Source organism: Meleagris gallopavo, chromosome 1 (genome assembly GCF_905368555.1).
Source record: "Meleagris gallopavo chromosome 1, MGAL_WU_HG_1.1, whole genome shotgun sequence".
Taxonomy (NCBI): Eukaryota; Metazoa; Chordata; class Aves; order Galliformes; family Phasianidae; genus Meleagris; species Meleagris gallopavo.
In genome coordinates this window covers 33,841,701-33,865,094 of record NC_139404.1, presented here as the reverse complement: position 1 = coordinate 33,865,094, position 23,394 = coordinate 33,841,701, and the positions used below count along the sequence as shown (strand labels likewise).

Sequence of the window (23,394 nt, the reverse complement as noted above, 5' to 3'; positions counted from 1 at the left end):
TCTTCAGAAAAGCAATAGCCCATTCTGCTCCTGACTCAGCAATCATCCATATTCACCAAGGAACGGTAGTGCTGCCCTATGGAGCCTGCCAAGTAGGGATGGACAGACTTGCTCCCATGCCCACACCTCTTCCCTGCCAGAGCACATGTAACAAAGTTACATAAGAGTTAGTGGGGTTTTGTTTCATTGTGTTTTTTGTTTGCTTGTTTTTTGTTTTTTGAATGAGTGCCCTGGCAAAATAAAATGGAAGAGGCCATGAAAGCAGTGTGGTTGACTGGTTTCATTATACCTTAGCTTGCACTTTGTATTAAAGAACAATACCATTCAACAGAAGATCTTCAAATATCTTTAAGATGAGTTCAGTTTAATTATCAAGTTCAGCCTATTTTACTCAGGATTTAGAGACTCATTCAGACCAGTGGGGAGAATGATTTCATACCTGTGTCCCTCCTTCCTTTAAGCAGACGTCAGCTACTCAGGTTCAGGGCACACACAGATACGAGCCAGATTTGCACTAGATGCATGTGGCTGTGTTGCCATCAGCACTTGGCAACTGCAGGAGGACATGTCCTAGCAAGCACTCTGCCTGTAGCTCTATTGCTGCTTCCTCTCCTTCCCGAGGGCTACTGCATGAATTGCCCGAGTGGTTCTGCCCAAGAAGCCAGCAGCTATCCTCTGCTTCATATTATTGATGCATTTCCCTTCACTCTTTACAGTAAATGAGACCAGACTAAATACTGAGGGAGTATTCAATTTAAGATAGTCCAAGGATTTTAAATCAGCTTTTCTTACCTGAGCAGGCTTCTTTTGAACCACTTGTTGAGGCTGAAAAGTCAAAAAAAGAAAGCATGATGAGAAGTAAATTCACTGAAGTTTCCATTCAGCATAGGAAATAAAACACAGGCAAAATCCACATTCAGAACTGGAGTGATGAATGTACCCAGCTCTTAGAGTCCTACACTTATCAAGATCTTGCTCTGATTACTCTGGCTGTGGAACATGTTAAATTTGTATAAGTAAACTCAAGGTGAGGTCTGATTTAGCATGTTATGACTACCAGCTCTTCTATGGCATGGCTGGATTTACTTTGCTGCTTTACTTCATACAGCCTAGTTCTATAGCCAGATTTTGCTATCTCCATGAATGCTATGCTATGCACCCTCTTCCACACTCTTTCAGTGATGAGTCATGTGTAAGCCCTCCTTCCTGACCTGCTTGTACAGAGGTGAGGGACCTGTTCCAAGGCAGGGCTCCCCACCAGACCAAAGCCAGCCTTGTTGCAGCCAGCAGCGAGGTTGAACGTGCCTCTGGCCCCAGGAGGCTCTGGTTTGGGAGCTCCAAATGAAAGAGGTGATGAGCCTCACAAGCTTCTTGGGGAAGTTTTGGGATGCCTATCACTGGATTGGCTGGACACACGAGCAGGAGACATGGGGGCTTTGTCCACCGGCTCACGCAGGAGCTGGTGGCACAGCCAGGGGCTGAGGGGCTGGCTGCTCCCACCTGGGAATGGGAAACAAGGTCCCAGACAAGCTGGGAATACCACTCAGGGCCCTTCATCCCACCTCATCGCCTGGAGCCGCAGGGAGCCGCAGGGAAGAGGAGTATCAGCTAGGGAACTGACATCCACATACTTAAAATACACCACGGCTCTGGTGGTGTGACCCCTGTGGGTGCAAGGAGCTGTACGGAACAATACGATCACAGATAAGGGAAGAAATCCTGACACCGTGAGCACAAAAGGGCTTTTCTTATTTCAGTGGGGCAAAGCAGCCTTCCCCCACTCTACCCCCCAGGATCTTCTGTTTTCAAAGCATATGAATGGTACCCAATGATTTTCTTCCTGCCCTTCCTTCCTGCCTGTTCCTAATCCCAGTCGTGATTTTAGTGCCTCGCTTGGGCAGAAGCCAACACCCTGTCCCTCCAGATAGCCAAAAACCTAATTTTCATGACAGTGTAGTAGGAAATAACTGGAATATTTCTGAATAAACAGTTTAGTGTAACTGGCCTTTCAGAGCAGTATTTCAGTGGGAAGGATCAATGAAAATGTAAATTAAATGTAACTGATTCAATTCAGACTGCCCACCACCAGCATCCCACTTTAACAAGAGATGCTTTGTTTATTTGCAGTCATTTTTGTAATTCAGTGGAATCTTATTGCTGTTTTATTTTTGTACCTCTGCCTCAGGCGCTAAGTTCTGCTTTCACATAAATAATTGACCAAAAAAAAAAAAAAAAAAAGAAAAGAAAAGAAGAAAGCAATGATTGGGTCTGTCTTTAAATTTTGAGGCGGATCTTTTTCTTTTCCATTAAGTTCCCTTGCAGTGGAGAAGCGATTAGCAAGGCACACATTTTCCTGACACCTTTTCCAGGTGGGCTGCAAGCCCTGAACTGATTACGGGCATTTGCTGCTCTTGGACAAAGAAATTATTTGTTTCAAAGAAATCCTTCATAATTGCAGAATTCACGGAGCTCTTCAGTAATCTGAAAGGTTTTTCTGCTTTGTTTTCTTTTCCTTGCCTGCTGATTACACCTGTGTACGTTTACTCCCAAGCCCTATGAAATCTGCAGACATTCTTAGCGGCTGACTGCTTTCTCCTGTTCAGAAATCCCCATATATTTTTGGCTGCGTGCACCGCATTCATGTGACTCTCACACACTGTAGCTCAATGAAATCTTCTGAAAGAGCTGCCAACTCACCAAATTTTCCATGAATTAGGTCCTGACACTTCAATGAGAGGAAAGACAATGTCTGAAACAAGGCCAGCCCTGGCTTTCTGCCTAGTATGTGTCACCATAATTCTACCAGCTGCCCTTCCACACAGCACTTCATACTTTTCAGACCACCAGAAAGCCCCTTGAATACTTTCAGTGATAGCTGGGACTTGAGCTGCCAGTGTGTTTTCCCAGCCTCTGGCACCCAGTGGCTCCAGATTGGACCTAGAAAATTTTTGTGTGTATTTGTTTTGTTTTGTTTTTATTTTTATGAATGGCTTTTGCGGAGGACTCTGACTCAAGCACCACACTATACGGCCATTCATAAAAAGCGGAGGGAAAATATTGTACTTTGCCCAGTTGGAAACCGTCTGTGATACTGACCAAGGCTCGCAGGAATCCCAGTCATTTGAGACATCTGCTATCTCAGTGCTGCATGTCAGGAGCTCCCTGACAGCGTTTGCTCACTGCCATCCAGGCTTCCAGTGGAGCACAGCGCATGTTCTGCTTTCTCCCTTAAATGGAAGAAACACAGCTCCGAAGGACGAGGAGCTGGGTCAGCCCCTCGCCAGGATTTAGTGGCACACAGCGCAGCGCGTGGGAGCTGTGCCTGCTCCTGCCAAGCCCAGGGCGATGGCAGTGATGGTTGTATCATGGCACACAGAGCACTGCTTATGCCCTGGATGAGCCCTGGACACAGGGCTACTGGGTATGGCCACTGGGTACCACAGTGCACGCTCTCTCACTGGGGCCAACCCAAGCCAGCAGAACCAGAGCACCCAGGAAGAATGGAACATTTCTTAAGCAGTCTCTTTGATTTCATTAACTGTTGTGGATGTGATGCCTATGGAACCTTCTTGACACACTACAAACGCCTCTACTTGCTTAGCTTTGTGTTCACTGAGTTAAGAGATTTTTTCAGGGCTTCAAAGGAGACACCTCTGATTCAAAAGGCTGTGGCAACTGCATGTTCAACTAGCTGGGAAGAAAGGGAATCTGTCTTGGTTAAGTACGGAAAAGACTTGAGCCACAAAAAGCCAAGGAGAAGAGGCTTTAAAGAGGTGCTCTGGAGCAAAATGAAGTTGTACACGAGACGCGAGGGCTCTGAACTATTACACATCCCTCCAGGAGCCCACAGAATACGATGGCACCACGAGGGGCTGCCTCACTTATTTCAGTGATGGTATGCATGCAGAGTTCTGTGAAACACACAGCTTCCACACCTTATTTTTATCCCAAGTTGGAAAAAACAGCCAGTTTACACTGAATCTATATCAGCTGAAATTTCATATATACAAAATCAAATTTTACATCAAATTTACATCAAATGCAAGTGCAAGGCAATCTTAAGTAACTTTCTCAAACCTGTATGTGGCAGAAAGACCATGCAACAGTGCTGGAAAAATCCTGTGACCATGTCTTGTCTATCTTACAAGAAGAAATCCAAAATGCAGCAAAATGTTTTGCCACGTTTAAACTACTAAGTAAATGTGGGATAAGACAAATGCAGTAATTTTGAACTTTGTGATAAGATCCTAACTCTGAAGAGAAAATAATTAACCACCTAAAGAGCAATGTATACAAACCTTTTGGGAGTTTTAACACTGATTCTAAGATTTGAATGTTCAAAGCCCAATTGTTCTACAACTTACTTTTTCCACACTTCCTGTGTCACCTCACCCCTCACTTTATTTTCAAATTCTGTCACTTTACTCTTTGTCAGTATCTTAGAAGCATCCTTACAGCCTAAACCTGGCTCAGGCATTCCCTGTCGGACAAAAATGATACCATCGGATAACTTCTCTCTCTGTTGATAAATACAGGCCCCGGTCAAACATCTTCACTGCTTTCTTTATAAGAACAAGAGAGCAGCCTCGTGTGACGAGTCCATATTCATCTTGTACCAGCAGTCAAAAGTTGTATCAAATTCAATTTGTCACACTTCCCATTCTCTGGAGCGCTTCCCCTTACCCTGTGACTTTTCCTAGTGCTATAATAAGGACACTTAAGGGTAAGCCTATGTCAGCTAAGATGAGCTACGCTGGAACACATTTTTAATCATCAGAGATAAAAACACTGGTCTGCATGCAAATCATTCACCGACTGCTGTGCCTGAAGCTCCAAGGGCAAGCTGCAGTCACGGTGCTCCTAGACATCGTGTTGGCATCTCTCTCTTTAAATGGAGTATTATGAAGATGTTTGACTGATGCTTCTTGGCAACTGTGACCATTTCCACAGTTTGACACAGAGAAGACATTCACATGGAGGCAGCTCTGCTGGTGAGGCTAAGTGACCGTGATGGAAACTAATATTCAGTTGGGATGACATTTATAGTGCTGACAGCTCAGTGTTGTGCAGAGATCGTTAAAATAATTTCATAGGTCACCAAAACGCTTGTAGTTCTAAATTAAAAGATGAGTAAAACCATATTTAGACTTTTTGTCTACATATCCTAGAAAGATCAGGAAGATCATATTATACCGGTTGAAACCAATGTAATCCAAAATAAATCATGTCTTCCAAGCAGTTCCATATGACAGCATCATAACTACTGTTCTGCCCTACAGCTTTAATTGGTTTGAGTCCAGCCTTTCCCTCACTCTTTGAGAATGCATGGAGATACAATGCTGGACTGGAGGTCCACAAAGCCCATGAGAGCCTCTTTGCTTTTCGATGGTTTCATGGCCATGAGAAGAATTGCATACGGCACTGTGCCTGTCACTCACTCCTCCAAGCCCGGAATGCTCATGACTTGCTTTAGAAATTATCTTCCCTAAGAGAGGTGAGCAGAAAAGCTTTTTACAGCATCATTAGCAAGGAGAGGCTCCCCCTCTGCCCAAGCAGGAACTGCCTGTGTTTTGCAAGGACAGGTCATGAATTCTCCTGCCTACACCCCATGTTTACAGCCAACTGGTAACTGGGGCGTCTGTGTACACACACTGCTGTGGGTCATTAGGATCTAACAGCAAAACCATCTGGCCCTAAGAGTTCAAAGGAGATTTCACAGTCCTCTGTGCAGTCTCATAAATGAGGCTAATAGTAATCTGTGGAGAATTTTGGCAAAATCTCTGGAACTTTTATTCTTTATTTTCTATCCTACTTGGCACTACTCAGAGTTCTTTATACCAAATACAAAGTCAGGTCATTCAAAAAATATTTATTAGCTTATTAAACTGACCTCCCCTGACTGCTGCTGGAAAACCCTGCAACATCTCAGGAGCTACACCAATAACTTTAGGTGATGACAAAGTAAATAGTGCTTCTATTCCACTTGTGGAGGAGAGCAGAAAGCATCACAGTTTTCCAAGTACACAAAGTGACTTTTAATAATTATTTGACTGGCACTGAAATTTTATATTTTATTTGGCAAATCCAAAACACACTGTTTCACATTACTCTTTTGGTAGCCTGAAAATTCAGGCACTGGCACATGTATCCAGTCAGGTACATATATATGCAATGGAAGCCAACAGACTGACTTCAGTGGGGATAGGATTTCATACATTTTGCCTACAAAAGCTACTTTCACTACAAAAACTTTGTGGGTTGCTACTTTTGCAACGGTTTTGCATCTGGGGAGGATAAAAACTGTGAAATAAACTTACCAAAAATCCAATTCGGCCTTATTTTATACTAGTATATTTCATTATTTTTTCAATTACTTCAAGACAACCTTCCTCAGTGTAGATTTCCCACCACAACTGAATATTTTAAAAGTACAAATCTAATGGTGAGAACAGGAAGGGAAACAGTGTAATTTTTCTTCATCTGCTAGCTGAGCTGATAGTTCAAGCACTACAATATCCCACTGAGTTTATCAAGGATATAATCAAAATTCAGAGCAGAATAGTTGTTAGTTCAGTGCTCTTGATAGATGATACTAATTTTTATGATCTCTCAGACGGTACCAGTTACATTTCCATAAACTAATTAAGGCAGAGAAGCTCATGAAATGCCCATCTAATAGGCCTTGTGTCTGTTGTTAAATACCATAAAGAAGTTTACATTGGTGCACTTAGCTAAAATCAGTACATTTGAGTAGGCCCACATCTCAGATGCAGAAGGGTCTGCTGCTGCTGAATGCTCTTCTTAAATGATACCTCTGCTCTGTTTGGTTCCCCCATTACTTTATTATCATCCATCATGCATTTGATAAGCTTTCCTGATGCATTTTATTCATGTTTCACCCAACACATTGTGCATTTTTCTGCTAAAATAATAAGCAGCAACATTTCTACCTTTCAGATTAATTCTAGTACAAAATTTAGCACTGATGGCTTGTTGATAAATACCTAAAGCACACAAACTGGTTCCTGTTAAGCAAATGTCATATATATACGCCTATTTATAATCTCCTGCACAAACAGACTATTGAGAATGCCAAATGGGAGGTTCATTATTCTTAGGTACAGTGTAAGAAAAGAGACTACGTTTTAGGAGACCAAAATAAACTATAAGTTATTTGCAAAGAAATCTAGACTTCACAATCCAAGGATGTAAACTGGCCAGGAACTACTCAGCTTTATACCTTGCAGACTTCTCCACACAAGTAACTATTGTGCAACTGTTTACCTCCAGATTATCTTGTCTGTTTTGATACAGCAACCCTTCTGTTCACATGCATCTCTCTTGACCCATATGGAAATAATTTTTGGCTACTTCTAAACCAGCTAGATTTGAATTAATGACCTAGAGGTGAAAAGCACCAGATCACATTACTGTCCGGTTCCTGCTTTTGTTGTAGTCTTCCCTCTCTTCTTGCTCAGGCCTCTCACCATACAGACCATTAAATCAGAGGCTGCTCTGCCTCAAAGACCATTCCCAGCAGTAACACCTGCCTAGAGCTGATCAGAGCTTCAGGACTCAGCAGTGGCCTCATCCTGGGACCTGACTGCCAGGAGTTCCTCAGTCTCCTTTTTTTTTGCAATGGTCTCCAGTGAGGTAACACAACAAAAAGGGCAGGAAAGTCCCAAATCAGACCTTCTGCAAAGTTTGCAACCATTTGGAAAGTGAACTTTTAACTTCAAAACGTAACTATTGCTAGGTAATGTTTTTCTTTCCAGCCTTGTACCTTGGTTCTCATCCTCCATTTTAAGGTCACAGAGACCTTAATTCATTCAATAACAGTATTCTTGCGTCACGTACAGACTGGAAAACATGCAGAGCCCATTGTGCACAATGTAGGCTTAGATACAAATAATCACATTCATTTCCAGATCTCCAAAAGCTTCTGCCAACAACAGGGATAGGAAGAGAATTGAAGTGGCAGTTATGGCAAGCGAGGAGTAAACTCTGCTCTGCTAGGCAGCCCAGGGACTGCAGAAGTGTCCTGGCAGGGAGAGGTGATGATTTTGTCTTCTGCCTGTGTCCCTACCAATGTGCTGCTGCAATGACCATACAACATCCTTAGAGACTGAGAGAAAACTGAGTGCTTGATTCTACACATCTTCCTGCTGATGGGAAGGTCTGTGCTTTTCTTCCTCTTTCCTTGCCTTGTAAAACCACTTTGGATCTAGGAAGCTCCACCTCATGCTTTCCTGAAGGACCAACCTCAAGCTCTTGAAGGCCCAGGCTCTTGGCTACTGTGTGAACCAGGCCAAATGGACCTGGGAAATCTGCAGGCTTCATCTACAGGAGAAAACAATCCACTGCAGGCCTGAAACTTGGGCTGTATCGCTGTATCCAAACAACTCCTCCTCTTCCCAGACGGAGCCCCACAGCCCGTGCCTGTTCCTGAGCTGTGCCTGGGCACTGGCAGAGGATAAGGCAATGCTGGAAGGAAAGGCCCCAGCCACCAGCACAGACAACTGCAGGACAGTGCCTAAGCCTGTGACCAGGCACCATTCAGTTAGTCTACATCCCCTTAGAAAGAGCTATCTACCCCATCAGCATAAGCTGAAGTAGGGATAGAAGGCATGTAGGCAGCCTCTTTTGCATATCCATTTCTGACCCTTTGGAGATAGAAAGCATGTTGTATGGAGCTTATGTGGTCATCCCAGGCCTGGCCCTAAAATCCTGCAGAAGCTTCCTCTTCTCATCCAGCCTGTTCCTCCTGTGACCTCCCATTGCCCTGTGATGGCCGGGCAGGGGTTTCCTCTGAAGAAGAGGCACACAGTGCAAGGAAGGCTGGTTGCTGATTTTCTGCAGCTGAGGATCTGGCCTGAGGCACTTCTCTTGAACTTTTTTTGTCTGAACGCATCTATTGGTAGCCACATGGTTGACTGGGGATATTTTTGTACGTCTGGGATATACAGATGTCTGATGGTTGTCTGTCTATCAAATGGATTTGATAATTACTACTGCCTCCAGGAAACTGATGCTGCTGAGAGTGTCTGTCAGAAGGTCCGAACATAGCCTGCTGACATCCTGGCGCAGTTTCATAAAGAAGTCAGTGTCTGAAATAGAAATACATTTTCCATATACTCGAAATATACCAGGGGCTTGGTGACAAGTTGTAATTAATCCACTTCCTGGCGTGATGCGTTTTGAGGTCATTCTGGTGCATGATATATTAAATTCTGAACTCAGTTCATACTGTTATTTTTAACGGAAATTACATTCATTGTGTCCAAATCAATGATCTGTAGGCATTCCCTGCAAAGCTGAAAGAACCTTTGGTTTGCATTTCTGGTGTGCTTTCACCATTCACTCTGTAACAATAATTTCACCACATGCATCATTCTGGAATCTGTGGGATGCAGTGATGCATTTTAAAAGGTGGCAGCAAAACTGTTTTCTAGCTATTCAGCTAGAAGTCATTTGCTGCAAAATCTGCAAGATTTTGCAAGACTGCAAAATCAAAGTCTACAGTATCATGTCATTGACCTCTTGACGGCAGCACAAATATGAACACTGTCTGCACACACTCTGCTCTTGTTCTGAAAGAAAGGAGGACAAGAGGGAGGGAGAAAGAGACACTGCTACTGATAATCCCAGAGTCATTTTGGAGTTGTGGTACTTACATCCTGGACAGACTGAATTTAATCCAGTCTAGGAGAGAAGGATTTGATCCTACCTTTAAAAGGACAATTACCTGACTGCTCAGCTACAGATATTTAAGTCTTTTCTAAGCTACATTTCACCTGAAGATCATTTTAGTTGCATGGGCCTAACAATGTGAACACCAAAGGTATGTGCGTTAGTTGTGCATGCAAATCCCCTGCAGCTTTTTTCGTTATTGTGCTGTAACCCGATGCCACATCGAGAATGCAGCGCCTGGAGCACCCCACACAGCCCTGCCACAGCTCACAGCAGTTTCCTTGCTCACAGGGCACCTTTTGGGCTTGGAAAGCAGTCTGGTTTTAAATGTTACTGTTGCTAGGGAGCTCTTGTTAACATTTTACCAAAGGCTGTTCATTCCAGAGAACCAGACTGCTCAATACTCATTCTGAATTCCTAATAATCTTTCCGTACTTTGTTGTTGCTGTTGATTGTTTCTAAGTGACAATACAAGCTGGATTTTTATTTATTTGTTTGTTTGTTTGTTTGTTTGTTGTACTGCAAAAAATAGAACAAAATCTTGTTCTTGGCTAAAATCGGTTGCTGAGTCTACTCAAACAGGTAAATGCTTCCATCTCCTGGCAGGTCACAGTTTATTTTCATTGGATCCTGTGTGGTTTGGGAGGTGCCAAATAGGTGCAAGTTAGTAGCATCTGTGGCTAGGTAGTTCTGGCAGCAGAGGTGAGGGTAGCTTGCTGGATGAAGGAGAAGGATAGCAGGCCTCCAGATGATGCTGGTGAGCAGAGACACACATGTTGTCTGGGCATTAACATGCCCTGGGTAAACAGAAGCTTGATTTTCAGCTGAACATAATCCACCTTCACAAGATCAGGTATTATAACAGCACCAGACCTCTAATGGCAGCTGCAAGATCATTTTAACAGTAGCAGCAGTGTGGCCTGATGCTCTAGATTTTTACATGTATGAAAGCTACTGATGGTGGGGAGCGAGGCTCTGTTAGCAGGCAGCAGGATGCTCCAGGCATCCACTGTCCCCATGTCCTCTAGCCAGTGACTCCCAAGCCCAATCTCAAGCAAGACTATCCTGAGAGGGAAGCTGGGTAGCCTAGAGTGCATCCAGGAGGAGTTCTACATCAGCCCCCAAAATACCAGAAGTTGCTGTGAGTCCACTGTTCTTTCTGGAAAACCCCCATGGCCAACAAGGAGGCCACTGGTGAAGGAGGGACAGCATTGAGAGGAGAGGTGAGAAAACCAGAGTACAAACTGGGACAGTGTGTGAACACCTAGCAGTTTCTGGAAATCTCTGGCTGATAGGAAACAGTGCTGGGCTCTTTTTGGTTGGGTTGCACGGGAGAAAAAGGAAAGATCACAATGGATGGATGGGGAGATAAAAAGGGACAAGGAAAAGTGGTAAGAAGGAAGAGGACCAACACACAACATTTTCCCAACTTGCGTACAGGTAAGAATGAGTGTCTATGCTGCTCTGTAAATGCAAAGCACAAAAAGGAAGCATATGGAAATCTTTTGTTCGTATTTCTTTTTGGCCACCAGCATGAACTGTACTGTCACATTTCGGCTTCTCTTATGCTCTTAAAAGCATGCATATTAGTGACATGTTTGGTTTTGTGTTTTTTTTCTGAGAGCAATTGGAAAATTTGGTTAGAAGGATTGCTGGGTAATTAATAGGGTTTTCTAGAGTTTAAACTCAGAACCAGGCTTCATCTTCTCAGATCATGGAAAAGCAGGGAAAAATAGGAAGGTCCCTGGACTCCCCATCTTGGGGAGCAGAATGATTATACCCATACGTGCAAGCAGAAAAGCAACCTGCTGCTCAGGGTTGATGGCAGCAGGATCCGCAGGAGCTCGTGCTCTTCCTGAAGAAGAGCTCAAACCATCTCTCAGCATAGCAATCTGTGTAGAAACAGATCTGTTTCAGCTTTGCGGTTAGACTGCTCTGGCAGTGCGACAGCCGGGACATTCACTCTTTGTTATACAAGCACTTCAAAAGGGTGGGGGACAGTGATGGGATAAGGAGTTGCCCATGCCTCTTTCATCACCTCTCCGGAATGTGTGCCTTCAGGGCTAATTTAGATGTATTTACGTTTATAAATGTGTGGCCTCTTCAGCCATATTTTTTAACTTTAATTCCTGTCTGCCCTTGCTGGCACATGCCCTTGGCAATTTGTGGCTGTTTTGCTCATTCGGCATTGTATAATTGTCCTTTATTACTAAATCAATATTTTTTTTAATGGTTAAACACAGAGCTCATGAAAGTGATATAGTCTAGCTCCATTTTGCTTAGCAAATACTGTTTTTTTTTAAATTATTTTTTTATTTTTGCTTCTTTTTCTCAAAAAGACAATGTTTTGCTAACTGTAAATTGGTTTGCAAGCCTCAAACTGATGATTTCATGAGTCTTCCAGATGCACCGCCACAGTTCCAGAAAGCTTCCTGACTGACAAGAAAACCAGGACTTCTGTGAGATCTCCACATCAGGATACTATTAATAAATGTTCTGTACCTTAGAAGGAACCCCCCAATATCACGCACGCTCCATATGGTTTCCTGCTCAGCACTGTGGTGGTGCTCTCCCTCTCCTTATTCCTAAGTGTCCTGAGGCCCGATGACACTTGGGCTGCAGTTGGTTGAACCATCCCTTGTGGAGGAGGTACACAAGATCTCAATACCCAGCCCCAGCCATGACTTAATACATGAAGACATGCTCATCCCATGACATCTGAAGACATGTCCACACTCATCCCATGACAAGATGATGTTTGTGCTTAGACCAACTGGCAAGAGATAAAATGGAAGAACAGGATCTATGTGTCCCTGAAGACAGAGCACAGAGGAAAGAAGGTTGTGGTTCTCTGCCAAAGATAAAGGTCTTCATAAAACAGGATGTAGGGTAACTTGGCACTATTGATCATTTTATTAGGAAGGATCCAGCCCATGAGTTTTAATTTCATGAATCCTTTCACATAAAATAGTTGGCCCATTTACATTTTTGAACCTTCACATATAGCACTGCCCTTTAAGACCCAAGAGTGTACTTCCCCTGGCTGTCTCAGCCATGCTGCACCCCATTACAGGGGTCCGATTGGCACAGAGTAATAGACAGAGGAAAGTAAATTTAGTTCCTGACGACAGGACTAATTCCAATCTGAGCTTTTTGGTACCTACACTCAACTCCATGCAAAACCATTTGGGAAGTGCCTGGACACCACATTGACAAACATGTTCACCTATCTCCTCATCAGTATTACTTGTGGTGAGTTTCTTTTTTTCCAAATGCATCTGCTTTAATAATCCGTGCTTCTTTAGAAGTGGAAATCTAACACATTACCAGGAGAGACCTGTGATGCTGTCTTAAGGGGTCATACAGCTATTATACCTTGGCTCAACATGGATATTCTTACAAAAAGATTATGTAATAAATGAGATAATCAAAAAAGAACATTGAAATACATAATCTCATCTCTGAATATCCCTTCTTTTGCAGATCCCGCAGTGATTTTCACACCAGAAGTGATTTGGGAACCTGAAAAAAGGATCTGCATCACTTTGCACTGAAATGCAGCCATTTCTGGAATGAGATCTGTCTTAACAGCACAAGACAATCTTACATACAGTTAGGACACAAGGTAAAGACTGCCATATCCAGTTAAGCACAGGGAAGGAAGGATGTAATTACACAGATTGGAATTTGCCCAGAACACCAGGGTCAAAACCTCGACTCTTTTGAAAAGAGCCATGGGAACTCTAATAATCACAAGTGGTCAGGGCCTTGGTTTTACATCTCATCTGAAAAACAACACCTCTAATGATGCGATTTTCTTGAGTACCATGTAAAGGCATTCATTCAAAGTGAATAAGAAAGAAAAGTGCATCCTACTGCAGCAGCTAGGTATCCTTGGAGGTATTCATTTTGTTTCCAGTAGGCCTATTTAATCTGTTAGCTCAGGGGACATATACATGCCCCTTTACAACACTGGTGTTGTGACAGAACAGGGCAATGTCACAAGACAGAACTCAGTTTGTGATGATTGATCAGCAATTCAGATCACTTCCCCACTGTTTTCACAACAGCAAGGCTCATCCCATGACCATTCCATCACATGACTCATGTTGTCTCCAATGTGGATCACAATGACTTTTTAATCTACGAGTGGCTACTAAACAAAAAGACAACTCCCTATTGCGACGTTGGTGATCTACTGCATTCTTCATGACTTAAGGACACAAAGACATCACTGACTAAGAAAACATTTTAAAAGTCACCACCACCAGGGTTTTGCCAGTTTCATTTGTGAGGATAAGCATCATCACTTTACATCTGTTTTACTGAGGAAAAAAACAGTACTTAGCAGAGAGGACAGGCTAGCAGCTCATGCATGGGTAGACACTAACACTAAGCAAAGCTCAGCCAGGATACTGTAACTCAGACATACGTTAAACATCTCAGATTAGAAATTACGTCCATATCTGTTCTTCCACACCTGCATGTATCTCTTCAGAAGCTCATGAGCTGTCTTGTTGCTGGACTACATACTGCAGACAGCCCTGAGACTAGGAGGAATTAAATCCTGCTATGCTGTAGACTGAAAAAAATACTACAGTTGGTATTTCCAAGTTGACCAGTAAATATTCATCCAGCTTCTCACCCTGTTCCTGTCTTCCCATGGTACTGTACAGCTCTTGAGAAACAAACAACAAACCCAGCAAGGAAAGCGGAAAGATTCTGGGGCAACAAGGCCTTCCTGCAATATTTATAGTATCAGAGAAATTTACTGTCCCTGTACTGAGTGCTGCACTGCTGATCCCCCACATGCTCAAAGTACTGACAAAAGATGGGCTGTGAGGAAAAGAGCTCCAAACAGGTGAAACATTTCAGTACAGAACATGTCAGTGTCAAAAATACCTGAAGGAAGGCTTCTTGGAACTGATCTTGACTTCTACCACATTCCCCATTTTTTAAACATGAATGAAAAGATGATAAGAGTTTGTCACCTCCATTCAAATGCCACCTGTAAGAAGGAATGCCCTACTGAGTACACTTCTACACAATCTGTAGCAGATCTGTGCTTGCGATGGACTTCCAACAGCCCATTCTGCACAGGAGGTCACATCAGATAACCACAGGGTCCCATCTGGCTTTAGCATCTGCGAATCAAGGATCAGATACTTCCGCCACTAGTATAACAAGCAAGAGCTAGTCTGTCTTGTAGAATGACTGCCAAGAGGGTTTCTTTTTCACAAGCATTTCCTTACACTTTAGGAACATACGTGCATGTACTGCAGAGAAATTAAATAATAAATTATCATCAAGGAAAGTTAGGGAGTTGACATAGAAACCACTAAGACCAGCTGCACATAACTAGAAATCTCAAGTTTATTTGAACAACCTCAGGAAACAAACTCAACTGGGTTCATAGCATGAGTAGGAGGAACTGCATGTGGGAGAGCACAGGACAGCTGTACTGGAAATAGATCCTGGAGATTCCACAGGCACTATATAGGCCTTTCAGCCATAATGTTATTTGTAATACAGGAACATGCAGCACTGTCTCTTCAAAACAAATGTAAAACCAGCTGTCAGTCCTTATTTTAGGTAGGTACAGGAGACAACGTGACATATGTAACGCCCTAGGTGGTTTACAGTCATACAAGGTATGATCTACGCTACATGATCTACATGAAGGGAAGATTAAAAAAGTTGATAGTTCATCTCCTTTTTACAAAATCAGGACCAAAATTCTGTTATTTTTGTCTGTCTATAACCAAGCAGCACAGACTGCCATGTTTTCAAAGTAAAATATAGTTAACAGAAGCATACATACATTTGCTCCTGGTCTTCCGTTAGAAGCTCAAATGTATATTTGTCGATTTTCCCAGTCATATACAAGTATTAATTACCTTGTTACGTGGGCAATTTTTATTTATTTAATAATTCAATGGTTAATTATTCCCTATTATTTGCTTGTGCCCTTAGAAGCAACTCACAGCTAAATATCTTCTTGTATTCCCTTTGCAACATCAAAGTTTCTGTAAAAAGACTTTATATCTTAACAACACGCAGTGCCCACAGCATTATTAAAACCTTCTCTTTCTTGTTGCTTTATTCACTTTACTATTCTCTCATTGTTTTATTTTAATTGCTGGAGCTTGATACCATACTAATTTTCCTCAGTAAGTTCATAATATCAATTTCCCTGAAGGTCAGAAACAATACATCAGGAAATACCACCTGCTATTCAGGGATATCACAGGAAATTTGCATTTCCACTTTGTAAAGTGTTATTATTTTGGACTGACAAGCCACATTATTTCATTATCACAAAATGTTAGGATGCCTGAAAGCTATAAGGAGAGAGAAAGAAAAGGAATCAGTGTCTTGGCTGGCCTCCCGCTAGCATTTTCATGGTCATTAACAATCAGAGTGAGAAGACAAACAACTTGCTGCTGAAAGATAGGCATGCTTTACACACAGTTCTCGCTGTCACTTCAGCGCAAGTATGGGAGCAATGAGGCCCCTTCCTGGGCTCCCTCAACCACATTCAAGGCTGATTTAAAGATCAGGAGGAGGAGAAATAGCAATGTTTAATATTTAAACAAAAAAATGTTTAATTTTTAAACATTTATGTTCTTTTATGATTGTTAAATCAATATTAATATAGAATGTAAACCATTTTACGGCCTCCACACAGGACTCCCCTGTGCTCCTTTCCCAAGCTGCCTGTTTTTGAGGAAGGTAGACGCTACCAGTGGGAGGTTCAAAAATGATGGTCTCAATAAATAACCCCAGACAAAAACCCGCAGCCCTGCTGCAGACACACTGCCGGACAACTTCAGTGAGAGTTCTGCCTGAGTAAAAACATCAGGTTTTGGTCCATTACCTTCCAATGAACAGAAACTGTTTATTTGTGGTTGGAGGTGCTTCCTCCTGTCTAAGCTTTCAGCTGTCCAGGCTGAGCTGAAGAGGTTCAGCCAAAGGGGTTTCCCACTATCTCAGGTTGTAAGTGTGCTCCAGAGGACTCCCACATTACCCTCTTGCATCTGTATGACCACCCTTGCCTTCAGTGACCAGGAACAGCTGCCACAGATGAGATGCCTTGACGGTGACTGAACTGAAAAAGCAATCACCAGTGCTAGCCTCCACTGCATGCTAAAACCTTTCCTAAAAAACCCTTATAACCTGTAGACAAAAATCAGGGCAGTGAAGAAAAACAAGAGTAGAGAGAACAGCCAGCAGTGCCCACTGTTAGCTGAGTTTGTTGCAGTGAGAACTTCCAAAAAGCTGCCAGTAAGCATTTGTGTGCAAACCCCCTGCCAATCTGCAGAGTTCTGCTCACATACAGCTGCTGGCTCTGCTCATTCACTTTCTCACACAGCCGAGCCTCGTTCACTCATCCAGAACAAGGTGCCATGTCCTCTCCTCTGTCCCTGTGCCCTTCAGTGAGTGCCCAGAGAGGGGCTGCAGCTTCCTCCTCACATCCCCCCAGGATCCTTGAAGGGTTTTGTGGGGAGGAAATGGCTTTGACATGTATTTTACTGATGTTTTGAGGCATATGGTCTGAATGCTCTGAATGCCGTGGAAGATTACTGTCACATGTCCTAACCCACTGCCTATCTGTTGACATAGTATCACCTTTCCTATATTGCTGGATACCATTTTCCCATCAGCATAGCTCCAAACACAGGGATTATAGCCAGGACACAAAATCAAACAATCCATATATGCTTAATAAAATAAATATCAATCAGCTTTTTATACATTTCTCCTGTAAAGGCATTTTCCTTATTTTAGATCAAATGCTTCCTTGGGATTCATGTGAATTTCTAGTTAACAGCTCCATGAATAATTAACACACAAAAAAATAAGACACAGCACATAGAAAATCATACTGATTTCTGTTTTTAAATTTCCAACTGTGCTCGTGCCATGTTTTGAGTACAGCACAATTTCTGAACGGATGCAAACAAAGCAAGATCTGCCTGAATGCATCAGGCCCCTTCCCACATACTTAGCATAGCTGCAGGTCAATGGAGCCAGACCAATTTACGCTGCTCACCAGTTGGCTGGAGGTTCACAGGAGTGTCAGATCTCTAGGCATCTCCTCCTTTCCCTCATTCTCAAACTTGTGAATGGGTTAATGCCACGATCTCAGAGTGCTGCTGAACTCTGCTGTGACTCTGCTTTGAGTGTTTGGATTCAGTTCAGGTCAGGCGAAAACAAGCCAAGAAATGCACACGCACCTTTGCCACCTCCCCCCACTTGCACACACTGATGGAGAGCAAATACCAGCCTTTACAGGAGAGCTGGCTACTAATACGATAGTTTGAAGTTGAGAGTACATTTTGGAATTTTCCACAAAGACAGAATTTTCTGAAGTACTTTAAACCTTCGGATTTGTCCGCTCCACTTATACAAGTAATGAGTAGCGATGTGCTTCAGAGCCAAACAGCAGCCATTTGGGGTTGTGCACGCAGGACAAAATCAATGCCTGGCAGCTGCAAATGAGGCAGGTTTCACTCTGGCAATGCTGGCTTGTGTCATATGAAAGGACGCACTTTGCTATGGAGAGCTCCAAGAGGAACCCACATGTAGAGCCCAGCCAAGCCCCTCACTGCAGTAAAACACTAGGATCTCTGCCTGGCTCTCAATATTATGCCGAGTTCATATGAAACTTCTATTGTTACAATACCGGAAAATTTCCCATACAATTCAAAATACATGTAAATGATGACTCTTGTAACAGCTTAATTACTGCCCTGAGTTTATCTAAAGTCATCAGATGCCTATGAAAGCTATTCTCATGAATACACACCCCATTCCAGTGCATTTGAGCAGCCATGCTCAAAACACCATAAAACAACCCCTGCCACCTAATCTCCTGAAATCTCCTTTGGTCATTTCATGTTCCTGGAGTTACCAGAGCATGCAGTTGCAGCAGCTACACAGTTTCTAACAGAGAAGTTTCAAACTCGAATAAAGGCATGGCATGTGAAAAACAAATTGCGGCAAGTTTTTTGGTGCTAAACATGATGGTGATGTCCCATCTATGCTGCTTGTCAGAGCTCTCCTTTAGCAGTCACAGGCCAAAGGCAACCAAGCTTAAAATCCTCTTGTTCCCCCATCAGGAATTCAGCATATGACTTGCCAGAATCAGAGGCTAGTGCCTTTTCCAGGCAGCTATGATAATAATGATATAGGGCAGTGATATAATCCAGATGAGGGATTAACAGATGACTTTAATTTCCAGGACTGCTAGGCCAACACCTTTCACAAGCACCAAATTCACCTGACAAAGATTTTTTTTAAAAGAGAGACCAGGAGTAGTATCAGTGTCTGCAAAACAGACTGGAAACGCTGACAGTGGGTTTGTAACTACAGACAGCCATGGAGCTCTCGAGTGACTCTAGTGGATGTCACGGAATAAACATGTCCACTGAAACTGCCTAAAAATCCTCCGCTCTCTGGCCCCCAAAGAAATCATAGTCATGGAATGGTTTAGGTCTGAAGGGACCTTCAAGATCATCCAGTTCCAACCCCCTGCCATGGGCAGGGCTGCCACCCACTCTACCAGGTTGCCCAAAGACCCATCTCTCCAGGGATGGGGCTTCCACAGCTTCTCTGGGACAGCCTATACCAGTGCCTGATTGCACTCTGCATAAAGTATTTCTACCTAACATCTAACCTAAATCTCCCCTCTTTCATTTAAACTAACATTCTTCCTTATTCTATCCCCTCAAAGCAGTCAGACAGCAAGAACAAGCAGGGATCAGAGATGGTCATGTATTCCAGCACAGTGTCTGGGTACTACTGCATCACCATGCTTTCTACAGCCTCAAACCATCCAAAGGCACAGAGAATCCTGTGAGGACTGTAAAGGTGTCAGTGTGGCCAGGATCTGTCTGAGAGTCATTGACTTACATCAATTTATCAAGAGCAACTAGAGGAGCTGAAGGAGAATGGGCAGAAATGAAAATGTGTGTTAGCTCCATTAGCTATCTACATCCAAACTCCGGTGTTTGAGAGCATCTGATAACCATTAAAGGCCCATAAACCAGACAGAACCTTCCCTTGTGGGCTTCCTTTGTTAATAGACGTCTATGAGGAGACTGCTTCCATCCTTTTCTCATACTGGCTACTATATACAAAACATGAGATTAGCAAACCCATGATCTAACCTTGTTTTGTATACATACCTTTTAAAGGGAGATGCCTACATGACATTTTCAGAACGCTAACAACTGCTTTTCCCTCTTGATCAAATCTTAAAATAAAATCCCCTTGCTGACGAGATGGGGAATTAAGATATATTATAATATATATATAATATAAGATATATTTTCACATGTGGACAGCCATGTGTCGTTTTACTGCCCAGTTCCCTAATTCTGTTGTATATAAAAACAGTAAAGAAAATTACTGTGTATAAAATATTTTTCTGTTTTAGTGAAAGAAATGTAAAATATGTTCCAATGCAGCCAAAATCCCATTTTTGTCTTATTCTAACTAAACCATGGCCAAGACAATTTCCTTCAAATTTTAAGCATAAGAGAAATGTTCCTGGATCTCAGCTGGGAGCCTGTGCACTAGTTTTCAATCTGGAGAGAACTTTTATGGCCATGTTATAATATTACTCATGAACAAATATTATAATGGAAGCATTGACAGGACCTGCACTGAAATGATACCAGCAAGGACCTCTGTAACAAATTCAGTGAACATCTAATAGAAACCGTGATTTCATCACATGCCAACCAACATTATGCTCAGAAGTAAATCAAGCTAGCACAGACTGGCTTCTGCCCATGCTTGAAGACTTCCATCCTCAAATCCTTCCCACAGAGCTGCAAGTTTTACACGCTGATGCACCTTCCTTAAATCAACACAAATCACCAACCCTAGACCAGATTGTGCTTCAGTCACCCTCATTTAAATCCAGAATAATTTGCTGGAATGTGAGTCCTCAGCATCCTCTCTGAGGTTACACAGATGTGACCATGGCTCAGTAGCTGTTAAAAAGATTAAACAAAAATTAGCAGTCTTGCACAACAAAATATTTGGATATTAACTAGAGTTAAAAATCAAACTTTAGTTTGCTTCCTGCCCATCGGACATGCTACACTGAACATCCTTTTTACATTCCACAGGTAATAAAACTTGCAGTAAATGAGCCTGGTCTTAACACAAGTCTGTACTGATGCCAGGCAAAGCAATCTCTTTCATGTGTGCTTCTTTGAAAGCACCGAGGCTGCAAGGCATAGGGGTCCAGGAAAAGACGCCACTTTATAGGCTCACTGATAACCTGATGGAGCTGATAATGCAATTATTGCTCACCAGGAGCTGACATGTTGAGCAGATTTTCACTGGTGGCAGGGAAATGTCAGAAACGAGCGGGGAAAGCAAAGCCAGTACAACTCACAGGATGTGAACTTGTTTCCTACACAAGCAAATAAAACAAATCCTCCTCCAAAGGATGTGCCAGTAACCTGGACTCGGTATGGCAGAGATCCAGTGAAGATTATTATAGTAGAATTCAACACCCACAAATAGGGCAAAAAATCTTTCAGGCCACAGCATAGTTAGCTATTTAATATATGGGGCCTGACACTCTGTTAGCCTACTACTGGCATCCCCTTCCCATGGGAAGCTGGAGCCTGCCTGGCTTGGCCATTGGCATTCCCCATGGCACAGCTTCCCAGCCTCTGAGGACAAAACTGGGCAGGCTGGCTCAGATCAACCATTTAATCCAGATGAACTGATCTGGCCAATGTTGCCTGAGGCAGAATAGGAAGCAGTATTAGGAAGCAGAGCAGGGCAAGGTCAATAACCTCTGGCCGAGAGCAGTGACCTCTTTCACCAGCGTAGCTGGACCTTGAAGGGGACAGTTCCTACAGCCAAATATCATGGTAATAGTAATATTATAACATGGCTCCTCCCATGGCAGCGGGCGGCCAGGCTGATTCGCTCTCTTTCCCATACCAACTTCACCCTCTTTGTATTGCTCAGGGGACTGCTCCCATCTCAAGAGAACACAGCTCTCAATTTTGCATTCAGATCATTTTTCCTGCTACAGCAATGTGAACAGTCTCCATGTAAGTTAAAACTGAGTTAAACACTGGACTGAGGCACAATGTAGGGCTCACACTAACAACCCCCAAGCCACTAGAGGACACCAATTGGACCAGAAGGTGTCATTGTCGTCACCTAGTCCAACCTCCTGCACAGCAAAAGTCATTTTGCCCAGGAATTCTTGCATCAGTATCAACGTTGAAGTGCTGCGTATCTTTCAGAAAAACATCCAGTTGTGATTTAGGACTGTAAGTCTTGAAGAATTCACCACATCCCCTAAGCAAGCTGCTCCTATGATCAATTGCCTTAATTCTTCAAAATGTATACCTCATGTGCATGTGGGATCTGAAAATGTAAAGGATTAGCAAGCCAAGTTCTGTACTTGTGCTCTGGCATTAGCGAAGAATTGACCTCATATCAGGTTTATGAGGTTATTATAATTCCATATAAAAGACTATACTATCTTTCTGAAAGATCTCATACAGACTTTAGCACTGATTAGAAGCATTTTCCCCATTTTGTGAGAACTTTGCAGACTGTGTTTCCATCCAAAGACTAAACCAGACTTGACAAGTCTCCTAAGTGTTGCACAAGGTGTATGACCACTACAGTGGTAGTGGTACCATGGTCTTCACTGGCCCCAGACAGACTTACTTGCCAAGCAGCTGGGGCTGAGAAGTTGGATCCTGAAGCTAAGAGAGAAAATGGTGCTATCAATCAAAAAGCACATTCTTCTTTCCAGCTACAGCTCTTGTTCCTCCATATGAACCAAGACAGATGACATACTGCTGTCACACAACCCAATGGCAGTGTCTGCCTTGTAATCTGACAAATGTAATGCTAAGGACAGGGAACTGAAAGCTGCATGACCTAACAGTTGGTATTCCGAGCACTGAAGAGGAAGAACAATTAGAAGTCCATTGAAAATAAAAGTATAACAAAGATTCATGAAATAAAACCACAAAGAATCAACAGAAATTTCTGACTGCAGATACAGGCGTTCTCTTCTGGCCTTTAATGCTTTTCTTAATCAGTTTGATTCATATCTTAAACAGAAAAACTTTTCATTTAGAAAATGCTGGGACAGGAAATGCAGCCTTTTTTGGTTTTAACTGGAATGGGAAAATCACTGAAACGAACCTTTCCTCCTGGGAATCTTTGATTAAACAACTTAATGTTTCTGGATGAATAAAAATATCCTCCAAAAATTACAAACCATTGCCAGTAAACTCTTACCTGTGCTCAACCACACACTCAAATTTTGTGCATCTCAAATTTTGCTGCAGTTGCAATCACAGCCCTGGGTGTAACAGAGAGAGGATGAATCTCCTCACACTCAGTTCATATTGCTCTTAAACTCCAATCTAACAATGGATAGGAAATGGGAGCTGATGCAGTGAACTTAGGGTAGCAGTGGGACACAGCTACTCACAGCCCATTTGTGCAGCAGTCATGGGCAAAAGGGATGCAATGAGCAGCAAGAGATATCCCGTTTTTAGATGAGTAAGTGTTGCGTGTCTTTTGTTAGCTTAGATTAAAGGCCAAAACATGCACTTGTGTATGCTGTCACCTGTATCACATGAAGGTGTGCTACTAGCAATTTCATCCTGCTAGCATTACCAGGAACTTGGGAGACAATTA

At 42.8% G+C, this 23,394-nt stretch overlaps 1 protein-coding gene and 1 long non-coding RNA gene across 5 annotated transcripts in view; one reads left to right on the top strand and one right to left on the bottom strand.

Moving 5' to 3' along the window:
• The window catches only part of HMGA2 (high mobility group AT-hook 2), a 106,925-nt gene that overhangs the window by 21,588 nt on the left and 61,943 nt on the right, over positions 1 to 23,394 (bottom strand). For 3 of the 4 annotated variants that reach the window (XM_085220698.1, XM_085220694.1, XM_085220672.1), the window contains exon 4: positions 793 to 825. In XM_085220698.1, coding sequence (XP_085076824.1) covers positions 793 to 825 — 33 coding nt within the window. Of the gene's footprint in view, positions 1 to 792; positions 826 to 9,606; positions 10,445 to 23,394 lie in introns of those variants that run through there. The other variant, XM_085220689.1, reaches the window with a different exon arrangement.
• LOC109366182 (uncharacterized) lies at positions 12,575 to 14,574 on the top strand. Its single transcript, XR_014882418.1, has 3 exons — positions 12,575 to 12,942; positions 13,174 to 13,315; positions 13,761 to 14,574. It is a non-coding gene; the product is annotated as an uncharacterized LOC109366182 (long non-coding RNA).